This window comes from Amborella trichopoda, chromosome 12, assembly GCF_054954075.1.
Source record: "Amborella trichopoda isolate Santa Cruz 75 chromosome 12, AtrichopodaSantaCruz75HAP2 v2.0, whole genome shotgun sequence".
Taxonomy (NCBI): Eukaryota; Viridiplantae; Streptophyta; class Magnoliopsida; order Amborellales; family Amborellaceae; genus Amborella; species Amborella trichopoda.
The window spans coordinates 41,778,245-41,798,424 of record NC_142347.1 but is presented as its reverse complement, the minus strand read 5'-3'; the positions used below and the strand labels follow the sequence as shown (position 1 = coordinate 41,798,424).

At 32.6% G+C, this 20,180-nt stretch overlaps 1 protein-coding gene across 1 annotated transcript in view; it reads left to right on the top strand.

The window, feature by feature from the left end:
• Positions 1–8,956: 8,956 nt before the first annotated feature.
• CPL4 (C-terminal domain phosphatase-like 4) overlaps positions 8,957–20,180 on the top strand; it is a 32,076-nt gene continuing 20,852 nt past the window's right edge. Inside the window, 5 exon segments of the mRNA XM_088854642.1 lie at positions 8,957–9,577; positions 10,365–10,520; positions 10,645–10,790; positions 10,942–11,136; positions 12,225–13,000. Of these exon segments, the coding sequence (XP_088710768.1) occupies positions 12,820–13,000 (181 nt within the window). The 5' untranslated portion in view covers positions 8,957–9,577; positions 10,365–10,520; positions 10,645–10,790; positions 10,942–11,136; positions 12,225–12,819.

Below are 20,180 nucleotides of genomic sequence, written 5' to 3'. Positions count from 1 at the left end.
AAATTGTCGTTTTCTTGATACATAATGGTCAAACTACTTGGGTTGCAGCGAGCAATAGTCACCATATGAACCTTCAATCGCTCCAATGACTAACCTTCCCTATACAGTGTGACTTTTATATTCCCACCCTCGTAATAAATTTGCCCATCATTTATATTTTGCTCGAAAATACCACCATAACGACACACCAATCTAACTCCATCAGTGGCCATTCTAAAACTCAAATGAAGGGCTTGTAGAGTCAATGTGAGGTAGCCTCGATTAAAGACACCTTAACACCAACATAAAAGTGCAACTACAATAAATTGCATTGTATAACTAAACCAATAAAATTTAAATTACATGTATAAATAAAAATTAAAGTACATGTATAAATGAAAAGATATCACACAACCACTGATTTTCCACTAGGTTTCAAATAAATAAAAGAAATCCTAATATGTTAAAAAACAAAATTCAATACTTTGTTATGGAGCCCTAATAATTTCCAGTGCTTTTCCTTTCTTATTTGAGGTGAAACTATACATTCTCTAAACCCTAATCATCTCAATGCAACTTCCCATTTGAAAAACCCTAGATTCAAATCTAACAATCCAAGTTAATAAAAAAATGTAAAAAAGAGAAGAAGAAAAAAAACTTACTTGAATCTTATATTCTCACCGTAATCACAGTAATAGTGAAAGAAATCCGCTTGTAGATGCTTCGCAGGTTGACAGTTTAGAGAGAGAGTGGTTTGAGCGAGAGAATGCTCAGAGAGAGAGAGAGGGTTGAGCGAGATAATGCTAGAGAGAGATAGCACGAAATGAAAAAAGGGCTCGCTGCATTTAAAATGATCACAAGGCGATCTGAGGTTGAAATTCTCGGACTCTAATTTTTTTCATAATAACAAGCGGTTTGAGGATGGGGACCTCAGACAAGCGTAAAACGTTAGTTCATGGGGTGGTCCGAGATGACCATTCTTGGGCCGCTTGTGTATAGCATTTCGAGGATTTGGACCTCGGACCATTTGGGCAGTGCCTCCATCCCATCAGGCACTACCCTACCAATGAAAAAAAAAAATTAAAATGCGATCCAAAAATGGAATCCTCTGACCGAGAGGTAATATTGTAAAAAAACAAAAGTCGGATTGACCAACCTTAGTTGTAATATTCGCATATAAGAAGAGCATACCCTATTTTTCCTAATTATATAGGGTCCATATATAATTAACTCTTTTACATTGTCCCACTTTTTTTAGATTATTTTAAAAATATCCCTATCCACAAAAGATTTTCCAAATCTATTTTTTCACTACACTTTTAATGTCATTTATACGTGTTTTTGTTTAATCTTACTTTAAACATATAGTTCATTTTTCCTGTACTTTTAAATTTTTAATACAATTTTTGCCTAGTCGTCGCCTGCGGGACTTGGACTGATTACCGAGGTGGTTTTCTAGGTGATCCGGACCAGGCCCATGGCCGGTATCGGCTGCTGATTTGTGCAATCAAACACTGAACTCAACAACATTATCAGGAGCCTAGGACCCGTACTTTCCCATGTGCTCGCCATGCAAATTTATTACCTCAAATTATTCCCTTCTATAACACCACCGCCCAAGGCAGAGATGAGGGATCCATGAAGGGAGGGGTGCGTGGGGTATGAATTTTTAAAAGGAGGGACGCGTAAGGTTTTGGGCCAAGCCCAGTGAAGGCAAAGGCAAGCTGGTAGGGAGTGGCTCCAGCTCTTCTTCCTCATCCCTTCCCCTCTCTCTCTCTCTCTAACTTTCTCTCTCTTCAAAGGGGACCCTATAAATAAGGGGTGCTCGATGCCCATTGCACCATCAACATCAATCCTTGGAGTTTCAGTACCTTGTGTGTTAGCCATGGCTTCAATTGACCTCTTTCTCATTTTTGCTTCTCTCTCTTATGCTTCTGCTACTTTCATCCTGAACTGCGACATCACTTGGGGTGACCAGCGTGCCAAGGTCCTCCCTGGAGGTGATACTGTGCAGCTTACCCTTGACAAATGGTCAGGTAAATCACACAACGCTCCCCCTTCTCTAGCTCTTCATGACTTTTTTAATTACATGATTTATAATTACTGTGGCGATACTAAGCGATTCCCTCAAGGCGTTCCCCCTGAGTGCAGGCGTTGAAGATGTTCTCTAAATATTAGTACTCGACGACAAGGCGCGTGAATGTTTAACTGATTCATTCACATGTATTTCTTGTATAATGGTGATTCTTTCATTCTTGAAAAATTAAAAAAAATATTGTTCATGTTATTTCTATTTTTATTATTTGATTGTAAGCTTGTGTTTTACTTTTATTCTTTGCATTTGGAATCAATGGAAGCAATAAAAATGGAAATGTGAACTTGTTTTGGAGCTTGTGTTGAAAGAATATGTATCGTTTGAATTGGGTATTAACTATGGGAAACTACTCTGTGATCCTATGGACTATGGACAAACCATTGTTGTCTGGTATAGCGATGGAAAGAATGCCCAAGTATTTGTCCATCACCGTTCATCATTTCTATGGACGGTCATTGTCCCAAGTTCTAGTTTTTTTTATTTTTTTATTTTTTCTGGATTTCATGGATTGTACTACACTTTGGATATTTTAATGGGATATTATACCTTTGCATGTCTTCTTCTAGGGTGGTCTGGTGGTGAAGACTTTTAACTTTTTTTTTTAAGCCCCAATAAAGAATACGGGTTGTGTTTGGTAAGTAGTCAATGTAAAACTTTGCCAAAGTAAATCATAAACAATAAATTTACGCTATTTAATGATGATGAAATAATGCCCCACTCTATAAAGCTTTTTAACAAATTTCGGAATAACCGGCGATATTTAGTGTCATGAGCGTAGCTGTTAGGATATGGGGGCATTAGTGGTTAGGCATAAATATAAAACTCCCACCCTCCATTTGCCCCATTATAAATTTTTATCTTATGTATATAACTATAGCTTTTAAAACGAATATAAGGAAAATGTAAATTGACTCAATTAGATATGATTTTTTATTTTATAATGTAATGATTTGATAGGGTTGTAGTTCTATCAAAATAAGTAAACCCTCACCTCATAATTCATAAAAAATTGCAATTCAACCATTGGAAAGCTTTTAAATCGATCATCTGGGCTTGAATATTATGGTTGTGAAAAATTAAGCTTTCAAATTCTAAAAATAGTGTACATTGCAACAAATCATCTAGATTGTCCATTTTGCCCTAACAATAAGTGTTTACAAATCCGCAAGATCTATAGCATTTTTTTAGTTTCAAATTTTATTGTTGTTGTTGGAAATTAATTTTAGAACCACCATGTGGATTTTTTATGCCGGAAGTGCTTTTAGAAATGGGGATTTGAAGTGAGCTTTTATTTGGCTTTTATAAAGCCTAGGCTTTATAAAAACTTCATCCCTTATTTTTATTAGATGGTCAAAGACTCAATTGTCTTTTTCTTTAAAGATGCTGGCCATTTTGTAAAAAATTAAAAGTAATTATTATTGCTTATCATGCTCTTAATAAATGCTATACTCGCTTAATTTTAGAAATTTTTATAACATGCTCTTATGGAAGCATACAATACTATTATTATATCACAATTGACAAGTATTTTTTAAATCTTAAAAATTCATCTTTAATAAAAAAATGAATATTGTTAGTTTAAAAAATTACTTTTTTATTTTTTGAAAATTATATAACTTTTTTTCAATTGAAATAGAATATACCTAAAGGAGCACAATTAGTTGTTTTGTTTTTTTTTTTGAATTTACTAGATAGGGAAAATTGCATATACCTCCCAATTAGGATTTTCTAAACAACCTTTTCCCACCGAATTTTTGTATCGCAATTTTTATCTCAAAAAATACATTTTTAGCAAATACCTCAAAGTCAAAAGTTATATGTATTTGAACCAAAAGACCTTTGTTTAAGTAATCCCACGTCACATCATCGTAAAATGTAACTGCAGTAAAAAACAATCGGATTAGTAAATAAACCCAATGCTGGATGCCAATGTGGTGCTACTGGACCGACCGCGGTCCTAAACCCATTTGCAGAGAGAATGAGAGCTTGGGCTGTAGGTCCTTTGAGAGAGAGGAAGGGAGCTCAAGCCCTGGTCTTCGGGGACAGAGAGCGAGAGAGTGCGAATGCTTTGTGGGTTGGTCCTTCTCAAGTCTCAAGAGAGTAAAATAATGGGTACGGTCCGCAGGTGGGAAAGAGGAGAGAGAGGGGTGTGGAAAGGGGCAGAGGTTAAGGGAGGGTAGTTTGGTTTTTATTTTATTTATTTTTTACTTGGAGGTATTTGTTAAGAAAATTAAATTTAGGATAAAATTTACTAAAAATAACTTGGTCGGGAGAAGTTGTCTAAAAAGTAAAATTCTGGGGTTTCTTTACAATTTCTCTTATGATATATCATCACATTGCACATGATAAATATAAATGTTTATCCAACCAATCTCCTAACCAAAAAACAATTTCTTGATCAAACACTTGTTGCCAAACCTACATGTGTTTTATATATAGAAGATTTGCATGACTATTTTACTTTCCATTTCTTCCTTTGTTGGATAAACTCAATTACTCATACTTGGTAGGAATAAAGAGTATATAGAGTCCCTTTCCAAAATTTTTATTTAGTGCTCACGTTTTGCTCTTCTATTTCTTCTCCATAATAGATTATTTTTTTAGGGATTGCATACAAGGAGACCATTTATAAGGAGCTATAAGGAGGTTATAATTACTTATAACCATTCGATGTGAAATTTAATAGTTTGGGTGTGTGATAGAGTTCAAGAAACTTTCATTTGTACTTTGAGTTTCGTCAATGAAATAAATGCATCCATCCAATTGTCAAGATTAATTGTGACCACCTTGTATAAAAGGTAAGTGACCTTATTGTATACTTCATTATTTTTTAAATATCATAATATGAATAAGATGTAAAAGGGATGTTCAAGGATTTATAGATGCTAATTCTTTGAGCTAGTGCATCAATAGGTATATGTAAAAAATGAAATAGATATTTATGTTTTTAGAGTTTAGGAATGAGAGTTTAGATAGAGACCATGAGAGAGAAGGATTTTAGGAAATTGGAAAGGAAATATAAAAGTGGTGTAAAATTCAAGTCACACTCCTTTACGTGTTCCATTGGGAAAATAAAATTAATAGGGGTCTAAGGCTGAGTTTGATATTCTTTTTACGATAATGTACTATAAAAATTACTTTAGATTTAAAAAAATCATAATCACTCATATCTGTCAAATGTGAAATTGAGTTGGTAGAAATGTACCATTTATTGTGCTCAAAATCAAAGAAATTTTTTCTCGATCTTTACCTAAAGACATGTCACACCTTAGTCATCAAATTTTAGATTTGATGGCATGAGGTGTACCAAAAGTAACTATGTTATTGTAGGGTAGTTTTTTTCACAAACTCATTTCCATTTAGAATCCAGCGCGTTAGAAAAACTATAAAATTCTTATTTAGTGATCCATTCAAACTCCATACCGGTTCTAACCCTCAAGCCCAAAGCTGTTAGCTTCACAACTCTTCGGTTTACAAATTGTGGACACGGTTTCTATGTAGAAATGACTCGCATCTATTTTTGAAATGGCTTTTTGGACTTAATTTTTAAGCACATGTAATCTTTAACATAGAGATCATGAACATAAAAGGAGAAAATTATATAAGGTTGCAACTTTAAAATGTAGAATTAAAGATGCACCTAAAAAGTTCGATTGTTTTACTATTGGAAAACCCTCTAATTGATCATCTCGACATCGAGATGTATGAATATCAAAAAAAAAAAAAAAGGTTTGAATTCAAGAAATAGGGCATCTTGCAACACATTATCTGAACTATCTATTTTTAAGAATTCCAAATATTTATAGATCTATTTGATTTTAACTATTTTTTGAGTTTAAAATTTTATAATTAAATGTGAAAATAGGTTTTGAGATAATTCTAAAAAACAATTTACACCAAAATTACATGTTATGATAGAATTTGGAGGTTCGTCTTCATTGGATAGTTTAAAGTTGCAGCCTTATATAAAACACACCCTAAAAAAAATAAAGTAATTTTAAAAATCAGAAATAATAATTCTATTAAAAACACATCTGGACTGTTATTTTATATGGACCACCTATTTGCATCATGCTTTATACGATTGCAATTGTAGAAATGCAGTCCCCGCCGCATGAAACAATTTTCCTTACAAATTACAAACTACGGTTAGAGACTCCGTTTTTCTTCATATGAGTTAAGCACCCCTTTTCCCTAAATCCCGTTAGGGATAATTACGTAGAGAGAGAGTAAAAAGAGGCAAAGTTAGATAACCATTATTTGGATGATAGCAAAAATACACAAATGCAGTTAGATAACCATTAATTGGATCAATGTTTTGAAAAACAGATTGGTGAGGCTGATTATTTCCCACACACCTGTCAGATCGGGTTTGGATCTGTCTGAAGCAGCGTTTTAAAAAACGCCGAGTCGAACCGGACTCGCCCGGTTCGACTCGGAAATAGTGAAAAGGGACCGGATCGCCCATAAAATCGGAAATCGTCCGGTTCTAGAGAGAACAGGACGAATCTGTACAGTGAATCGCCGATTCACTGTACGGAATCGGCGAGTCCGAACAGTGAATCGGCGATTCCGTACGGAATTTATTTATTTATTTATTTATTTTTATTTTTTTTTTTTTTTTTTTGTTGTTGTAATCCATGATAGATTTTTTTGTAATACTTGATCGATTTTTTTGTAATCCATGATCGAATTGTTTTTGTTTTTTTGTAATCCATGATCGAATTTTTTGGTTTTTTGTAACCCATAATAGAATTTTTTGTAATCCATGATCGAAATGTTTGTTTTCTTTTTTTGTAATCCATGATCGATTTTTTTGTTTTTTTTTTTTTTTTTGTAACCCATGATAGAATTTTTTGTAATCCATGATCGAATGTTTTGTAATACATGATCGAAATGTTTGTTTTTTTTTTGTAATCCATGATCGAAATGTTTGTTTTTTTTATTGTAATCCATGATTGAATTTTTTGTTTTTTGCTTTTTTTGTAACCCATGATAGAGTTTTTTGTAATTCATGATTGAATTTTTTGTAATCCATGATCGAACTATTTTTTTCTTTTTTTGTAATCCACGATTGAATTTTTTGTTTTTTTTTGTTTGTTTTTTTTGTTTGTTTTTTTTTGTAATCCATGATTGAATTTTATGTAATCCATGATCGAATTTTATGTAATCCATGATCGAATTTTATGTAATCCATGATTGAATTTTTTGAAAATTTGTGATTTTTTTTGTTTAATCCATGATCGAATTTTTTTTTGTAATCCATGATAGAATTTTTTTAAAATTTGTGATTTTTTTTTTAATCCATGATTTTTTTGAAATTTTTTTTTTTTTTTGTTTTAATCCATATTATTCAAAGAGAAAACGAGAGAGATGATGATTCTGAGGCCACCCTATCCCAGCCATATTATTCACATATCGAGTCCCAACAGCAACAGTGTAGGGATGAGCACGAAATACTGTAAATTAAATGCTGAATGGCGGTTCATGCAGGGAAAGAACATATCAATATTCGTATATTCATTCAAAAACATGAAAATTCTTAATAGAGTACCCTCATTTTTTATTGAATTCCTAAAAAACAATATTTATAATGAATTTTAATAATTTTTTCGAATTTTTTTTAAGCTTTATTCTGACCGATTCACCCGATTCCCGATCTGGATCGCCGATTCGCCGATCCGGATAGGTTTTTTGGAAGCCCGATCCGGGTCACCGATCCGTTTTTTAAACCATTGTTCTGAAGGATAAGCTTTCTATGCTTCCTCTACTGCATAAAACTCATATGCTTCCCCTTATCCAACCATTCATTTTGAATGGAGGGTTAAGATTGTCCCAATCACAATGTTACGTCTATATACTATTTTTTTTTATTTATTTTTCTATAAAATATTTTGAGACCAAATTTTGGATGTCCAATTGTCTATTAAACTCACATTAGCAAAAAATATAAAAAAATATTTCTAATAAGAAAAGACCAAAATACCCCTGAAAGATTTAAGGGGTATTTTGGTCATTATATTTTATCGAAATTATTTTTAATATTTTTTTTATAGGTGCGCCCCAATGAGAAGATGACACGTACCAAATTTCATATTCATACAATTTGTATAAAAAACTAAAAAAAAAAATACTTTGAGATGTCGGATCTAAGATTAAACGATGAGTGACTTTCTTGATCAAAATTGGATGGCTAGATGGTAGGGGAAGGATAGTTCTTCTATGCTCCAATAGAAGTATAGAAACATTTCCCCTGTCTGAATTGGCATTCTAGAAAATATTCAAAATAATAAATTAAATTAAAAATTAAAATTAAGGTTTACGGGGTGGGAATTTAAAGAGGTCTAATAAAATATTTGATAAGCTAATAAAAAAGAAAAAATAAATAAAAGGTGGGGTTTAAAGGGGAACTAGGCTAAAAATTATACCAACATCACCAGGAATCGGGCTTGGGTGGAGACAGTAGAGGCTTGATTTTCATAGCGCCCTCAAGTTCCATTCTTATGTAACTTTGTCAAAAAAAAAAAAAACTACATTTTATTCACATGTAACCCTGCCAAAAAAAAAAAAAAAACCTTCCTGGACTATGTCCCGACTGAGGAATATTGTCACAAAAAAAAAAAAAAAATTTGTCCCGGTTGAGGAGGATGTAAAAGTTGTTACTTGATATTCCCACAAAAAGTTTAAAATAATAGTTTGAAATTAATTATTTCAAAAATATAATATTTAATTCTTAAGAATCTTCACGCAAGAGATTATTCAAAAAAATTAGGTTAAAAAACCGTCTAAAAAATAACAATGGAGAGAGAAGGCATGTATCTACTACACATGATTCGATCGACTCATAAAAACCGTGGCCATTTTCAATAAACCGTCTTACGTATATAACAGTTATTTCACTCTTTCTTTTGAGAGAAACGGTTTCTTACATCTTCCATGTATATTTTACTCTCCGGGAAACAACACTGAAAAAGGCCTCCATTTTCGTCCTCGAGCCCAAACCCAATATCCAAAATCCTCTCTCTCCGCTAAGATCCTCATTTTCATCCCAAACCCTTGAGGATATATATATATATATATATTTTTACTGCTTTATTGATACTTTTTAGTGAGAGAAAACCTTGAAGACGACACCTTCGGACTGAACAAGAAAGGTAGCACAAGCTCAAGCAATAGTGTTTTCAGAGAGGGTTTTGTTGTTCTTTCTTAGAGACGTGGTTCCTGGTATAAAAGCCATACACCGTTTCTTTAGAGACTGGTGAAGTGGGGTGAAATTGTGCGTTTCTGTTTCAATATGTGATAGGTTGGGGCTTTTTTCGGCTATGAGTTCGGCAACTGAGTCTCCTGTTCACTCTTCAATAGCGATGATTTTGCATCATTCCTTGAGACTGATTTGCTATCAAACTCTTAGGGTCAATCTCCCGAGAGAGATGAAAATTTATTGGATGAGAGCACTTCAGCAATTCTGGAAAATGTGGACAATGAGGAAATTGAACTAGAGAGGTATTTAGCTGAATTTCTTTTGTATTCTCTCTGGATTTTCTTGTCTTTGCGTAGGTGTTTTTGGGTGTCATTTATGCGAAAATTGGACTTCCAACTTGTGTATTAATGTGATTTCAAGAAAAATTTGATGATGTATGTTGGGGCTCTCTGGTAAAAACATATTATATTTTGTGCCTTTATCCTTATCCTTGAAGGACAGAATGGGTTGATTTGATGTTTGTGCATTTAATAATGCAATGTGCTTGAGCAAAATTGAGATGCTGAATTTTATAACCCTGAGATAAAATATAGTACAGCACTGTTCTCTCCATCAGTTTATTGTATTGCTACAGTTTTGTTACCTGAATAGTCCATCCTTCCAATGTCAACCTGCTGACTTTACTAGAATGCTTCGTCATGTCTTCGTATATAATACATAGCAAAACAAGGATAGCAATTTAAAGGCTCTGGTTCAACATTATGTGCTGCGGAAATGGATCCATTGGTTTTTTCTTTCATAAATCATGAATGGATCCATTGTTTTCTTGGATTACATTTGTTTTTTTGTTTGTAATTGGTTGATACTTTTCAATCCTATCCATTGGGTTGGGTTTCTATATCATTGACTTATTCTTTGTATGTCTACTAACTTTGGACCTCTATTGCAAATATGCTTATTTATGTTGGTAGAGTGCTTCGATGCATTCGTTCAAATGGACTATGATGATATGCATCATGAAAGATGCATAGAATACATAATTTTTATTGATTCTATTTGTTTGGATATTTACTTTGTGTAAAACTGCAGAAGAAATAAGGCAGAAAATATGTGAAGATGAAGATATAAAGGAATCACTGTCAGAAGCTAACCAGGGTGAATTAGGTGCTCCCATCTAACCCAACATGCCATTCATTACTTAGGGTTTCTACTGACATGTGGACCATGTAAACAATTTATTGCCCGGTAACTTTATCTATCTATACCATTGATAGATTTTGGAGAAGTAATCCAACTTTAAATATATATTTTTTCTTTTGTCTCTTTGATAGTTTATCAAATAGCCATATGAAATTCTCTACTTTTGTAGATGATTTCGAGGCGTATACAAGCGAGAAAGTTTGCCCTCCTTATCCAGGATTTTATAAAGATATGTGTATTCGATGTGGGAGACAGTAGGATGATGAAATTGTTGCTAAGAAGGAAACTGCAGTTGCTTTCAATTACATACATAAGGTACTCCTTGTTGGACATCGGTATATTTGGGGCTTCAGTCCTCCTAGTTGTATAATCTGTCTTTGAAAATGAATTCTGCCTGATATTGCCAACATAGTGGGTTTCACTCCCAATGGCTTGAATTCATATGTAAACTTGTTCTTGATTGCAGGATCTAACACTTGGTGCGGGGGAAGTTGCACGCTTGCGGGCAGCTGATTTAAATAAAAAAACCTTCATCGAGAACATTAATTTTACCTAGTTCTAGATTTGGACCATACTTTTGACTCGGCTTGTGGATGCTTACCTGAGGAAGAAGCCCACCTCAATGTAACATATTTGAATAAAGGAACAAGCTCCTCTAGTGGTATGACAACATTTCAACTCCCTGTTTTCTGCTCCTAAATTGTTCATCGTGACAGTTTGCGAAAGAATGACAACGGGTGGAATATATTTCTTATGAACTATTAGGGATGGCTAAGGTTTATGCTTGACTTTATGAGCATACTATAACAATATCTTGACCAGTAATACATGAAAATTTTGATATGTATTTTAAAAAAGAAATTGGTATGTTATATCCTTTGTTTTTTAAGTGTTAAAGAAGAGAGAAACCTCATGCTTTGTTTAATTAATTTAGGTCACTCCAGGTTAAAACATGAGTTAACTTAATGTAATGTTTTGAATCGGTTGAACCTGAGAGTGTGCCACAACTATCACTGTTCAAGTAATTTTTTGTGGTTTAACCTGCACTGATTCTGGTTTCATAGAAGTGTTTAGCACATGAACAATTGGGCTGGCTTAGCATGCAAAGTCTGTCGCACACGAACTACACTGTTACTTCAGGACACCAAACAATTAATTTAAAAAAGAAATTCTAGGAGTTGCTCCGAGATTTTGTTATTGTCGTAAATTTAAGTGCATCTTTCTTTAAAAATCACTTGTTGAGTTTACTAGTATGTCAGAATTTTGGTACTCTTGATTTGTTTAAGAAAGCTACTATCTCTAACTTTTGTCTTTATTGATCACATAGGTGAAACTTGTGTTAAATTTATGAGATTTAAGTCTGCATTGGACAACTTTTCTTCTTTCAATATTTCCATTTGTTCTCTGAAACATCAGGGCCTTTTCAGTGATCAGATGGAACCTGATGATTTATGGTTTTCCTAGAATATATTGGTCTTTTTGAACAAACTTCAAATTTCAATTTGTTCCCTGAAATTCCATGAGCTTTGAATATCTGATTGAAACCTGGTCCTTTATTGACAATTATGAATATTAAGCGATCAGTAAGAAAAATAGTCATGTTAATGTTTAATCATAAAACATGGCTGTTTTATTAGGGATGTACTTGCCTCCGTACTAATACTGATCTCAACTTCCTAATGTATGATTAGTTTTCTACCATACTTTAAGCCATTTGATACTATTAAGACTAGTGATGCTATCTGACAGGTGCTACAGTGCAATTCAGCATTTCATTCACATTTTGGAAGTCACCTTGAGAACCAGCTAGATGATAGAAGAGCAACTTGTTGCACCTTAGGAGATGGGGTGAAGGGTTATTGGTAGGAGACGGTGTCCTAGTGGTGAAGGCAGGTGCATAACATTTTTGGCTTGCCCTTGGCATACTGGAACAAGGTAGTCCTCCTGCAATAAATGAGTTTTTTGGAAAGTTGAAAGGAGTCAGAATACATGATAGCATGAGGGATTATGTCCAGTTAAGCATATCAATGAAGAGGGGTTGAGCTTCCACAGTTGGTTTGCTGGGGGCCATGCTGGTTCGAGTGGGGGATACAAAATTCTGGTAAGGCTGGGGTTGCTGTGAGGAATAGAGAGGGCATCTTTAGAAAACATGTAGGACCAGAAATGAAAGAGAAGAGGTAAGGAAGCTAGACGAATCTTAGTCCAAGAGGAAGGACATACGATGGAGAGAATCATGCATAATTAGGGGTTCTATTTCTAGCTGTAAGATACATGTGAGAAAGGAGTTAGATGATGAAGTGATCATTTTGGTTAGTGGAGGTTTTGTATGAAGTTCAACTAGATTATGGCGGGTCTCAAAAGCTTAGTTGAACTCCTACTGGTGTTTCTACTGCACGATCATTTTCTTGCTTTTCGACAGCAAAACCCCATTGGGACCCCATTCCCCTTCCTATGGAATTGGAAACACTTTCTGGACCACCTAGGAGATTTGTGCGTCTTCTTGAGGAGTTGTTTCTCCGCATTGGGTACGCTACCATTTTTATTAGAAAAAACATTCCCTGCATATTTTATAGAATACAGAAGCAAAGTTCCAATAAGAAAATTACATAAAGGGTTACCAGTCCCTTTTCTCTTTATTGTAGATGGAAGCCAATTGCTCGTCATCCCATAAAGAGAGGAATTGGACCCCCTGGCGGACATGCAAAAGAGGGCCTCCCTTTTATGTATACAGAAACCAACCATTAGCAGACCCAGTTCCCATGAAAAGAGGGTTATGGTCCTTGCCACTTGTTTTACCCATATCTACTATAGGTATGGAAATGGAAGTTTCCACTTGGGAACATGAGCGGGGATTGTTCAAATTACTTCTAATCTATGTTGATACCCATGTTCAAAAAGGTGGATGCGGCCACCTAGGCGGCCAGGGGTTTGGGCCGCCTAGGCACCAAGGTGGGCGCCCAAATATCTGGGAGGCCCTAAGGGAAGGGGGTTGGGGTGCCTGCCCAAACCCCACCGCCTAGGTGGTTTGTCGGCCAGGCCACCTAGGCGGCAAGGCGGCCAAATTTTCGTTCATTGGTTGATACAGATGGTATATCTTGTATATGTTTATCTCCTTAAGGTCTGAATAAAATCTCAAGCTATCTACATCTTTATAGTAATAGGATAATAAAAAAAAGGAAAGTTGAATGAAAAATGTTTTTTTAATTGGAAATTACTTTTTATTGGGTAAGTTTATGGTGTTGCCTTGAAACACCAAAACCTGTGTTTCCTTGCTTCATCGACCACTTTTTGATAGTTGAGGGACATATAAAGTCTCCAAAAAGCCTAAATCATTCTCCCCTAAATGGGGTTTGACTCCGAGCCTCACAGGCCTCATATCTTCCAGAGTCATTGTCTTTTTCAGACAATCCATATCTAATTTTGGGATGGTGGATTAGCATTTAAGAGCTCAAGTTATTATTATTATTATTGTTATTGTTATTGTTATTGTTATTGTTATTGTTATTATTATTATTATTATTAGTATTATTATTATTAATCTATCTAATAGAGCGTTACCTCAGACTAATAATATTCTTAGAATAAAGAACAAGGAAGAAATTCTTATTGACGATATAGAAAACCAATTACAAAATTGCAATATACCTAAAGTACCTATATTTAATATTTATCAAGAAGGAACTTTTAATCTAAAAATAGGTTATGCTATTAAAACAGTAGAAGAATCTTTAACAGTAGAAGAATCTTTATCTGTAACAGGTACTCAAGAAAACTTTCAATTATTATCGAATAAAATAATTCAAGTACATAAAAATAAAAGCTACAACTATTTACATATAGGATTAATACAAGTAGCAATAAAACCTTCAACTAGATTAGGCTTTAATAATTCAATCTTAGTATGTCTTAGAGATACTAGGAACAACAAGTTTTCTGATTCATTGTTAGGAATGGTAGAATCCAGGATCACAAAATATAGCTATCATCTATAGAATTTATTATAAAGTTATGAATACTTTATGTCCTAGAGTAGTACAAATGGATACTAAGGGAAGAACTACTTTATTTCAAACCAACATAGAAAAATTCAATACTATAATACCAAAAACAATAAAATGGTCTGAAATTATATTGCATGAATCTTGGTCTTTACAAAATGAAAATATTCATCATCAAATACCTTCAAAAAATATTCTTGATAAAATTATTGAACACATAGATGGTAATATAGAAATACAATTTGCAAATTCAGAAGAAAAATTAAAAAGCAAGGATGATTCTAAAATACAAAATCCAAAAATAAAACTAGAACCATCAAGGTATTCAATCTCTTCTACATCTAGTTCATCAATAAAACCCCAATTGCAAGGAATAATAAGAACTAGAGAAAATATAGTAATACCCCAATATAAACCACTACAAAAGGAAGTCTAAGGAGACCTAGAATTTTCTGATTCAGAAATGGATTTTCATGTATTAACTTTAGAAGAACAAAAAAAATATAAAACATATATAGAAACAGATTATCTATCTGAGGAAAATAAAGGAATAAGGAATTGGTATCGAAAAAGATTTGAACCAAGACTAGTAGAATTATTCCATAAAAAATATAATAAATTTCTTAAAAAAGAAAAACAAAATAAAGGTTTTTTCATATGGTTAAAAGAATTATTAGAAGATAGAGGAATTCCAGTCCCTAATTTTGAAATACGTACTTTAGAAAGTCAATATAAGACTTATGACACAACAGAAGGAAATAAAATTACTAGTGTACATCCCCCAGAAAGAAGCAGATAATAAAAGGAAAAGAAACAGATAATGCACCTACCTTAGAAACAAAAGCTACTCCATACAAAATGACTTCGGGAGAAATAGTACATAGAACAGAATTAATTCTTCACATAATAGAACAAAATAATTACACTAACCTATGCGTGCAATCTATAGGTAAACAGACCTTAAGAATAGAAAATATGTTAAGACCTATACCAATACAAGAATCACAAAAATCTGTCTTATTTAAACCACCTCTTTTTTTAAATAAAGAAAGATTTCATGTAGGAGATAATAATAAAACTCTAATGGATCAACTAATATCAAAATTAGCTAAACTTGATATAAAAGGAAATACTAAAAATAATGTAGACATAAGAGGTAAAGAAAAATTAATAATTCAAGAGTCAGAAACCTTAACTCTTCAAGAAGAACCTATAATCAATGACACTATAGAAAACATGGAAATAGCCTTCACTGAAAGTACTAATGATCAATCTATTCAACGAATATCCTATGGTAGAAATTGGAAACCTGCTACGGCTAGACCCTATCATCATAGACCAACCCCAGTTGATATACAATTTGAAGAAGATCTTATATCTCATACAACTTCTTATTCAGGACGAACCATAGTAAATTGGAATATAGATGGCTTGTCTGAGCATCAAATTTTAGACACCATGAAACATATGACCATGTATGCTTTTGCCTGTAAAATGGTTAGAAACCATGACCAGAAAGTTGCTAAAGCCATAGTTTGTGGATTCACTGGTTGGCTTTGAGGCTAGTGGGACTTCCATCTCCCTGAAAATACAAAAAATCAAATTTTAAAAACTACTAGACAATGGACTGTTAAAAATGAACAGAATCAAGATGTCCTATATAGTGAAAGTGATGCTGTTAATACTTTAATATATACCATTACACTTCATTTTGTGGGGAGTACAGCCCTACTTCAAGCTCGATCTGAAGATTTATTATCTAATTTAAAATGTCCAACATTATCACATTATAAATGGTATAAAGATGTATTTTTCTCAAGACTATTAACCAGATAAGATAGCCAATTAGATCATTGGAAAGAGAAATTTATAGCAGGCTTACCTTATCTATTTGTTGAAAAAGTGAAAAATAGACTTAAAAATAAACATGGAGGTATCATACCATATTCTGCTTATACCATAGGAGAATTATCTGCTGAAAATGTGCAGAAGGATTAGCCCTATGCACAGATATGAAACTTAAAAAGCAATTAGATAAACAGAAAATGACTGGTAGGAAAGAACTTGGAGATTTCAGTGAACAATTCAGTTATAATATTGAAAATTCTAAAGATAAAAGTTATAAAAAGAAAAAATATAAATATGAGAAAAAAGGAAAGAAAAAATTGCCTGTATGCTATAAGTGTGGGAAAATAGGCCATTATAAAAGTAATTGTAAAGTTAAAAAGAAAATAGATTCATTAATGTTAGATGAAAATATCAGAAATAAAATATATGATATTATACAATTATATCATGAAGACAGTGCTGAAATTAGTTCTACAGAAAATTCTAGTGATGCTTCATTAATAGGCAATATTGAAGATGAAAATCTCATATGGGATAGTACAGAAGAATCTGCTAAAGAGATGCAAGAATGTTCCTGTAATATGCTATCTAAAGAAGATAATTTAATCTTAGATTTAATAGAAAAAATCACCGACCCAGATGAAAGAAGAGAAACTATAACTCAATTCATTAATATTACTTAAGCAAAAATAAAAATTCTTGATGAATACAATTTTGCTGAAATTATTAAAAAAATAAATAAAAAAGATACAATTCAAAAAGAACCAACAATAGGGGAATTACAAAAAGAAATCAATGAAGTTAAAAGAGAAGTACAACAGTTAAAAGATAGAATTAAAATATTAGAATTACAAAGTGAAGTCTCTAGAAATATAACTGATATTGATAAGATAGAATTTGAACATTTAATAAGTCAAACAGAAAAACCTGAATCCTCAGGAACTAAAATAGAAGAATTATTAGAGAATAATAAATCTGTAAATCTAATTAATAAAATTATAACTCAAAAATGGTTTGTATAAGTAAAAATCATAGTCAATAATGATTATAATTTTCAATCCCTAGCATTAATAGACTCAGGAGCAGATTTAAATTGTATTAATGAAGGATTAGTACCAACAAAATATTTTGACAAAACAACACAAATATTGAATACTGCTGATGGAAGCAGATTATTCATAAAATATAAATTATCAAATGCTGTTGTTTGCAATAATGGACATTGTTTCCCTACTCCATTTATCATGGTCAAAGGACTAATTCAAGCTGTAATACTTGGTGTTCCTTTCCTTTCTCTTTTATATCTAATAACAATCAGTAACACAGGAATAGAAACAACCATAGTAGGAGAAACAATAAAGTTTGAATTTGTAGATAAACCAAAATTAAAAGAAATAAATAGAGTTAAAGAAAAATAAAGAAAATTTTTTTATGCTCATTAAAAGAAGAAATTAAATATAAAACAATAGAATGAAAATTACAATCTAATGAAATAAAAGAACAAATAAAAACTATAACCAAACAAATAAAAAATAAAATATGTAGTGAATTACCCAATGCTTTTTGGGAAAGAAAAAAGCATATAGTAAGTTTACCATATGAATCTACTTTTCATGAATCCAAAATTCCTACCAAAGCAAGACCAATACAAATGAATACAAAATTATTAGAATTTTGTAAAAAAGAAATAGATGGCTTATTAATTAAAGGATTAATTATACCAAGCATTTCTCCTTGGAGCTGTGCTGCATTTTATGTCAATAAAAATGCTGAACAAGAAAGAGGAGTCCCAAGACTTGTAATCAATTATAAACCATTAAATAAGGCACTTCAATGGATTAGATATCCTATCCCTAATAAAAAAGATTTATTACATAGATTATTAAATGCTCATATTTTTTCAAAATTCGATTTAAAATCTGGATACTGGTAAATCCAAGTAAAAGAAGAAGATAGATACAAAACAGCTTTTAATGTCCCATTTGGACAATATGAATGGAATGTTATGCCCTTCAGATTAAAAAATGCTCCATCAGAATTCCAAAGGATCATGAATGATGTAATCAATCCATATATGAAATTCATGATAGTAAATATTGATGATGTATTAATTTTTTCTAAAGATATACCACAACATATAAAACATATAAATGTATTTATCAATGCTGTCAAACATGCAGGATTAGTTGTTTCAGCAAAAAAGATGAGTTTATTCCAAACAAAAATTAGATTCTTAAGACATAATATATCCCAAGGAACAATCATACCAATAGATAGATCTACTCAATTTGCTGATAAATTTCTCGATATTATTCTAGACAAAAAAGAATTACAAAGATTTTTACGATGTCTTAATTATATTGTAGATTTCTATAAAAATTTAGCAATAGATGCAAAACCTTTATATGATAGACTTAAAAAGAATCCTCCCAAATGGACTGATATTCATACTGAAGCAGTTAAAAAACTTAAGCTCAGATCCAAAGAATTACCTTGCCTTTCACTTCCTGATCCAGATGCATTTAAAATAATTGAATGTGATGCCTCAGAATTAGGTTTAGGAGGAATTCTTAAACAAAGAATAAATTCTATTGAACAGCTAGTTAGATATACATCCAAAGCATGGAATCCTACTCAACAAAATTACTCTACAGTTAAAAAAGAAATTTTAGCAATAGTTCATTGTGTCACTAAGTTCCAAAGTGATATTCTTAATACTACTTTTCTAATTCGTATTGATTGTAAAGCTGCTAAAGATAGTCTTCTGAAAGATGTGCAAAACTTAGTCTCTAAACAAATATTTGCTAAATGGCAAGCTATCCTTTCTGCTTTCGACTTTACTATTGAACATTTACATGGATCTCATAATCATCTTCCTGATTTTCTAACACGAGAATTTTTGCAGGGGGGGCAGAATCGACCAATCTGACCCAGAAGAACTCCCTTTAGCTTTACTTTTATTCAATAATAATATGAATATGAATACTAATAAAGGTAAAATGCCAATGGAAATGACCATGGATTTAGTTCCAGCCACTTCATCACCATCACTAATTAGAAATTTGACACTATACTCTCCAAGCAACCCAAATAGTCTAGTCTATCCTACATATTCTAGCCAACCTCCATCATCTCCACAGACACCAATATTTTTACAATCCTCCATACCCAAAACACCTACTTCTACGATAAGATCCCAGTATGAAGCAACTGCCTTTATTGAAGATATAATAATAGAAGATATTCATATGGCTGAAGACCCAAATACAATAGCTAGATATTACCTTTGCAATAATCTTAACCCTTCTTATGGTATAAAAACCAGAGAATGGTTTGAGATGCTTTTACTAGAAACAGGTTCTATTACCATTGCTCATTACTATCAAAAGAATTCAAAAATAATATCATATTCAAAATTGCAAATACGAAGAGTGTTACATTTCAGTGAATGGGGATCAGACCCGTCTAGAGCCAAAAAATTAATATCCCCTGAATTCCCAAATAAACATTATAGGTATTCTGAATATATTGAAGCCTGGCATAAAGTATTAACAGTACAAAACCAGTACAATTCTCACACTTGGTTTCTCCAATTCAAAATGACAGTTACTGACCCATTCCCAAACTGGTTCAAGGACTGGTTTATGGTTTAGGGATCCAAAACCCAAATAATGCCTAAAGCCTTGCAATTATCCCAAGATAAATTCATTGACCACAATGAGAGAGATCCCAACATAAATTACCATCTATATTTTATTGCTTTGTATCAAGTACCATGGATTCTAAAATGGGCATATGCAATATCTCCAAATCATGCTGAAAATTATCAATATATACCATGTCTAGGCAAACAGATCTC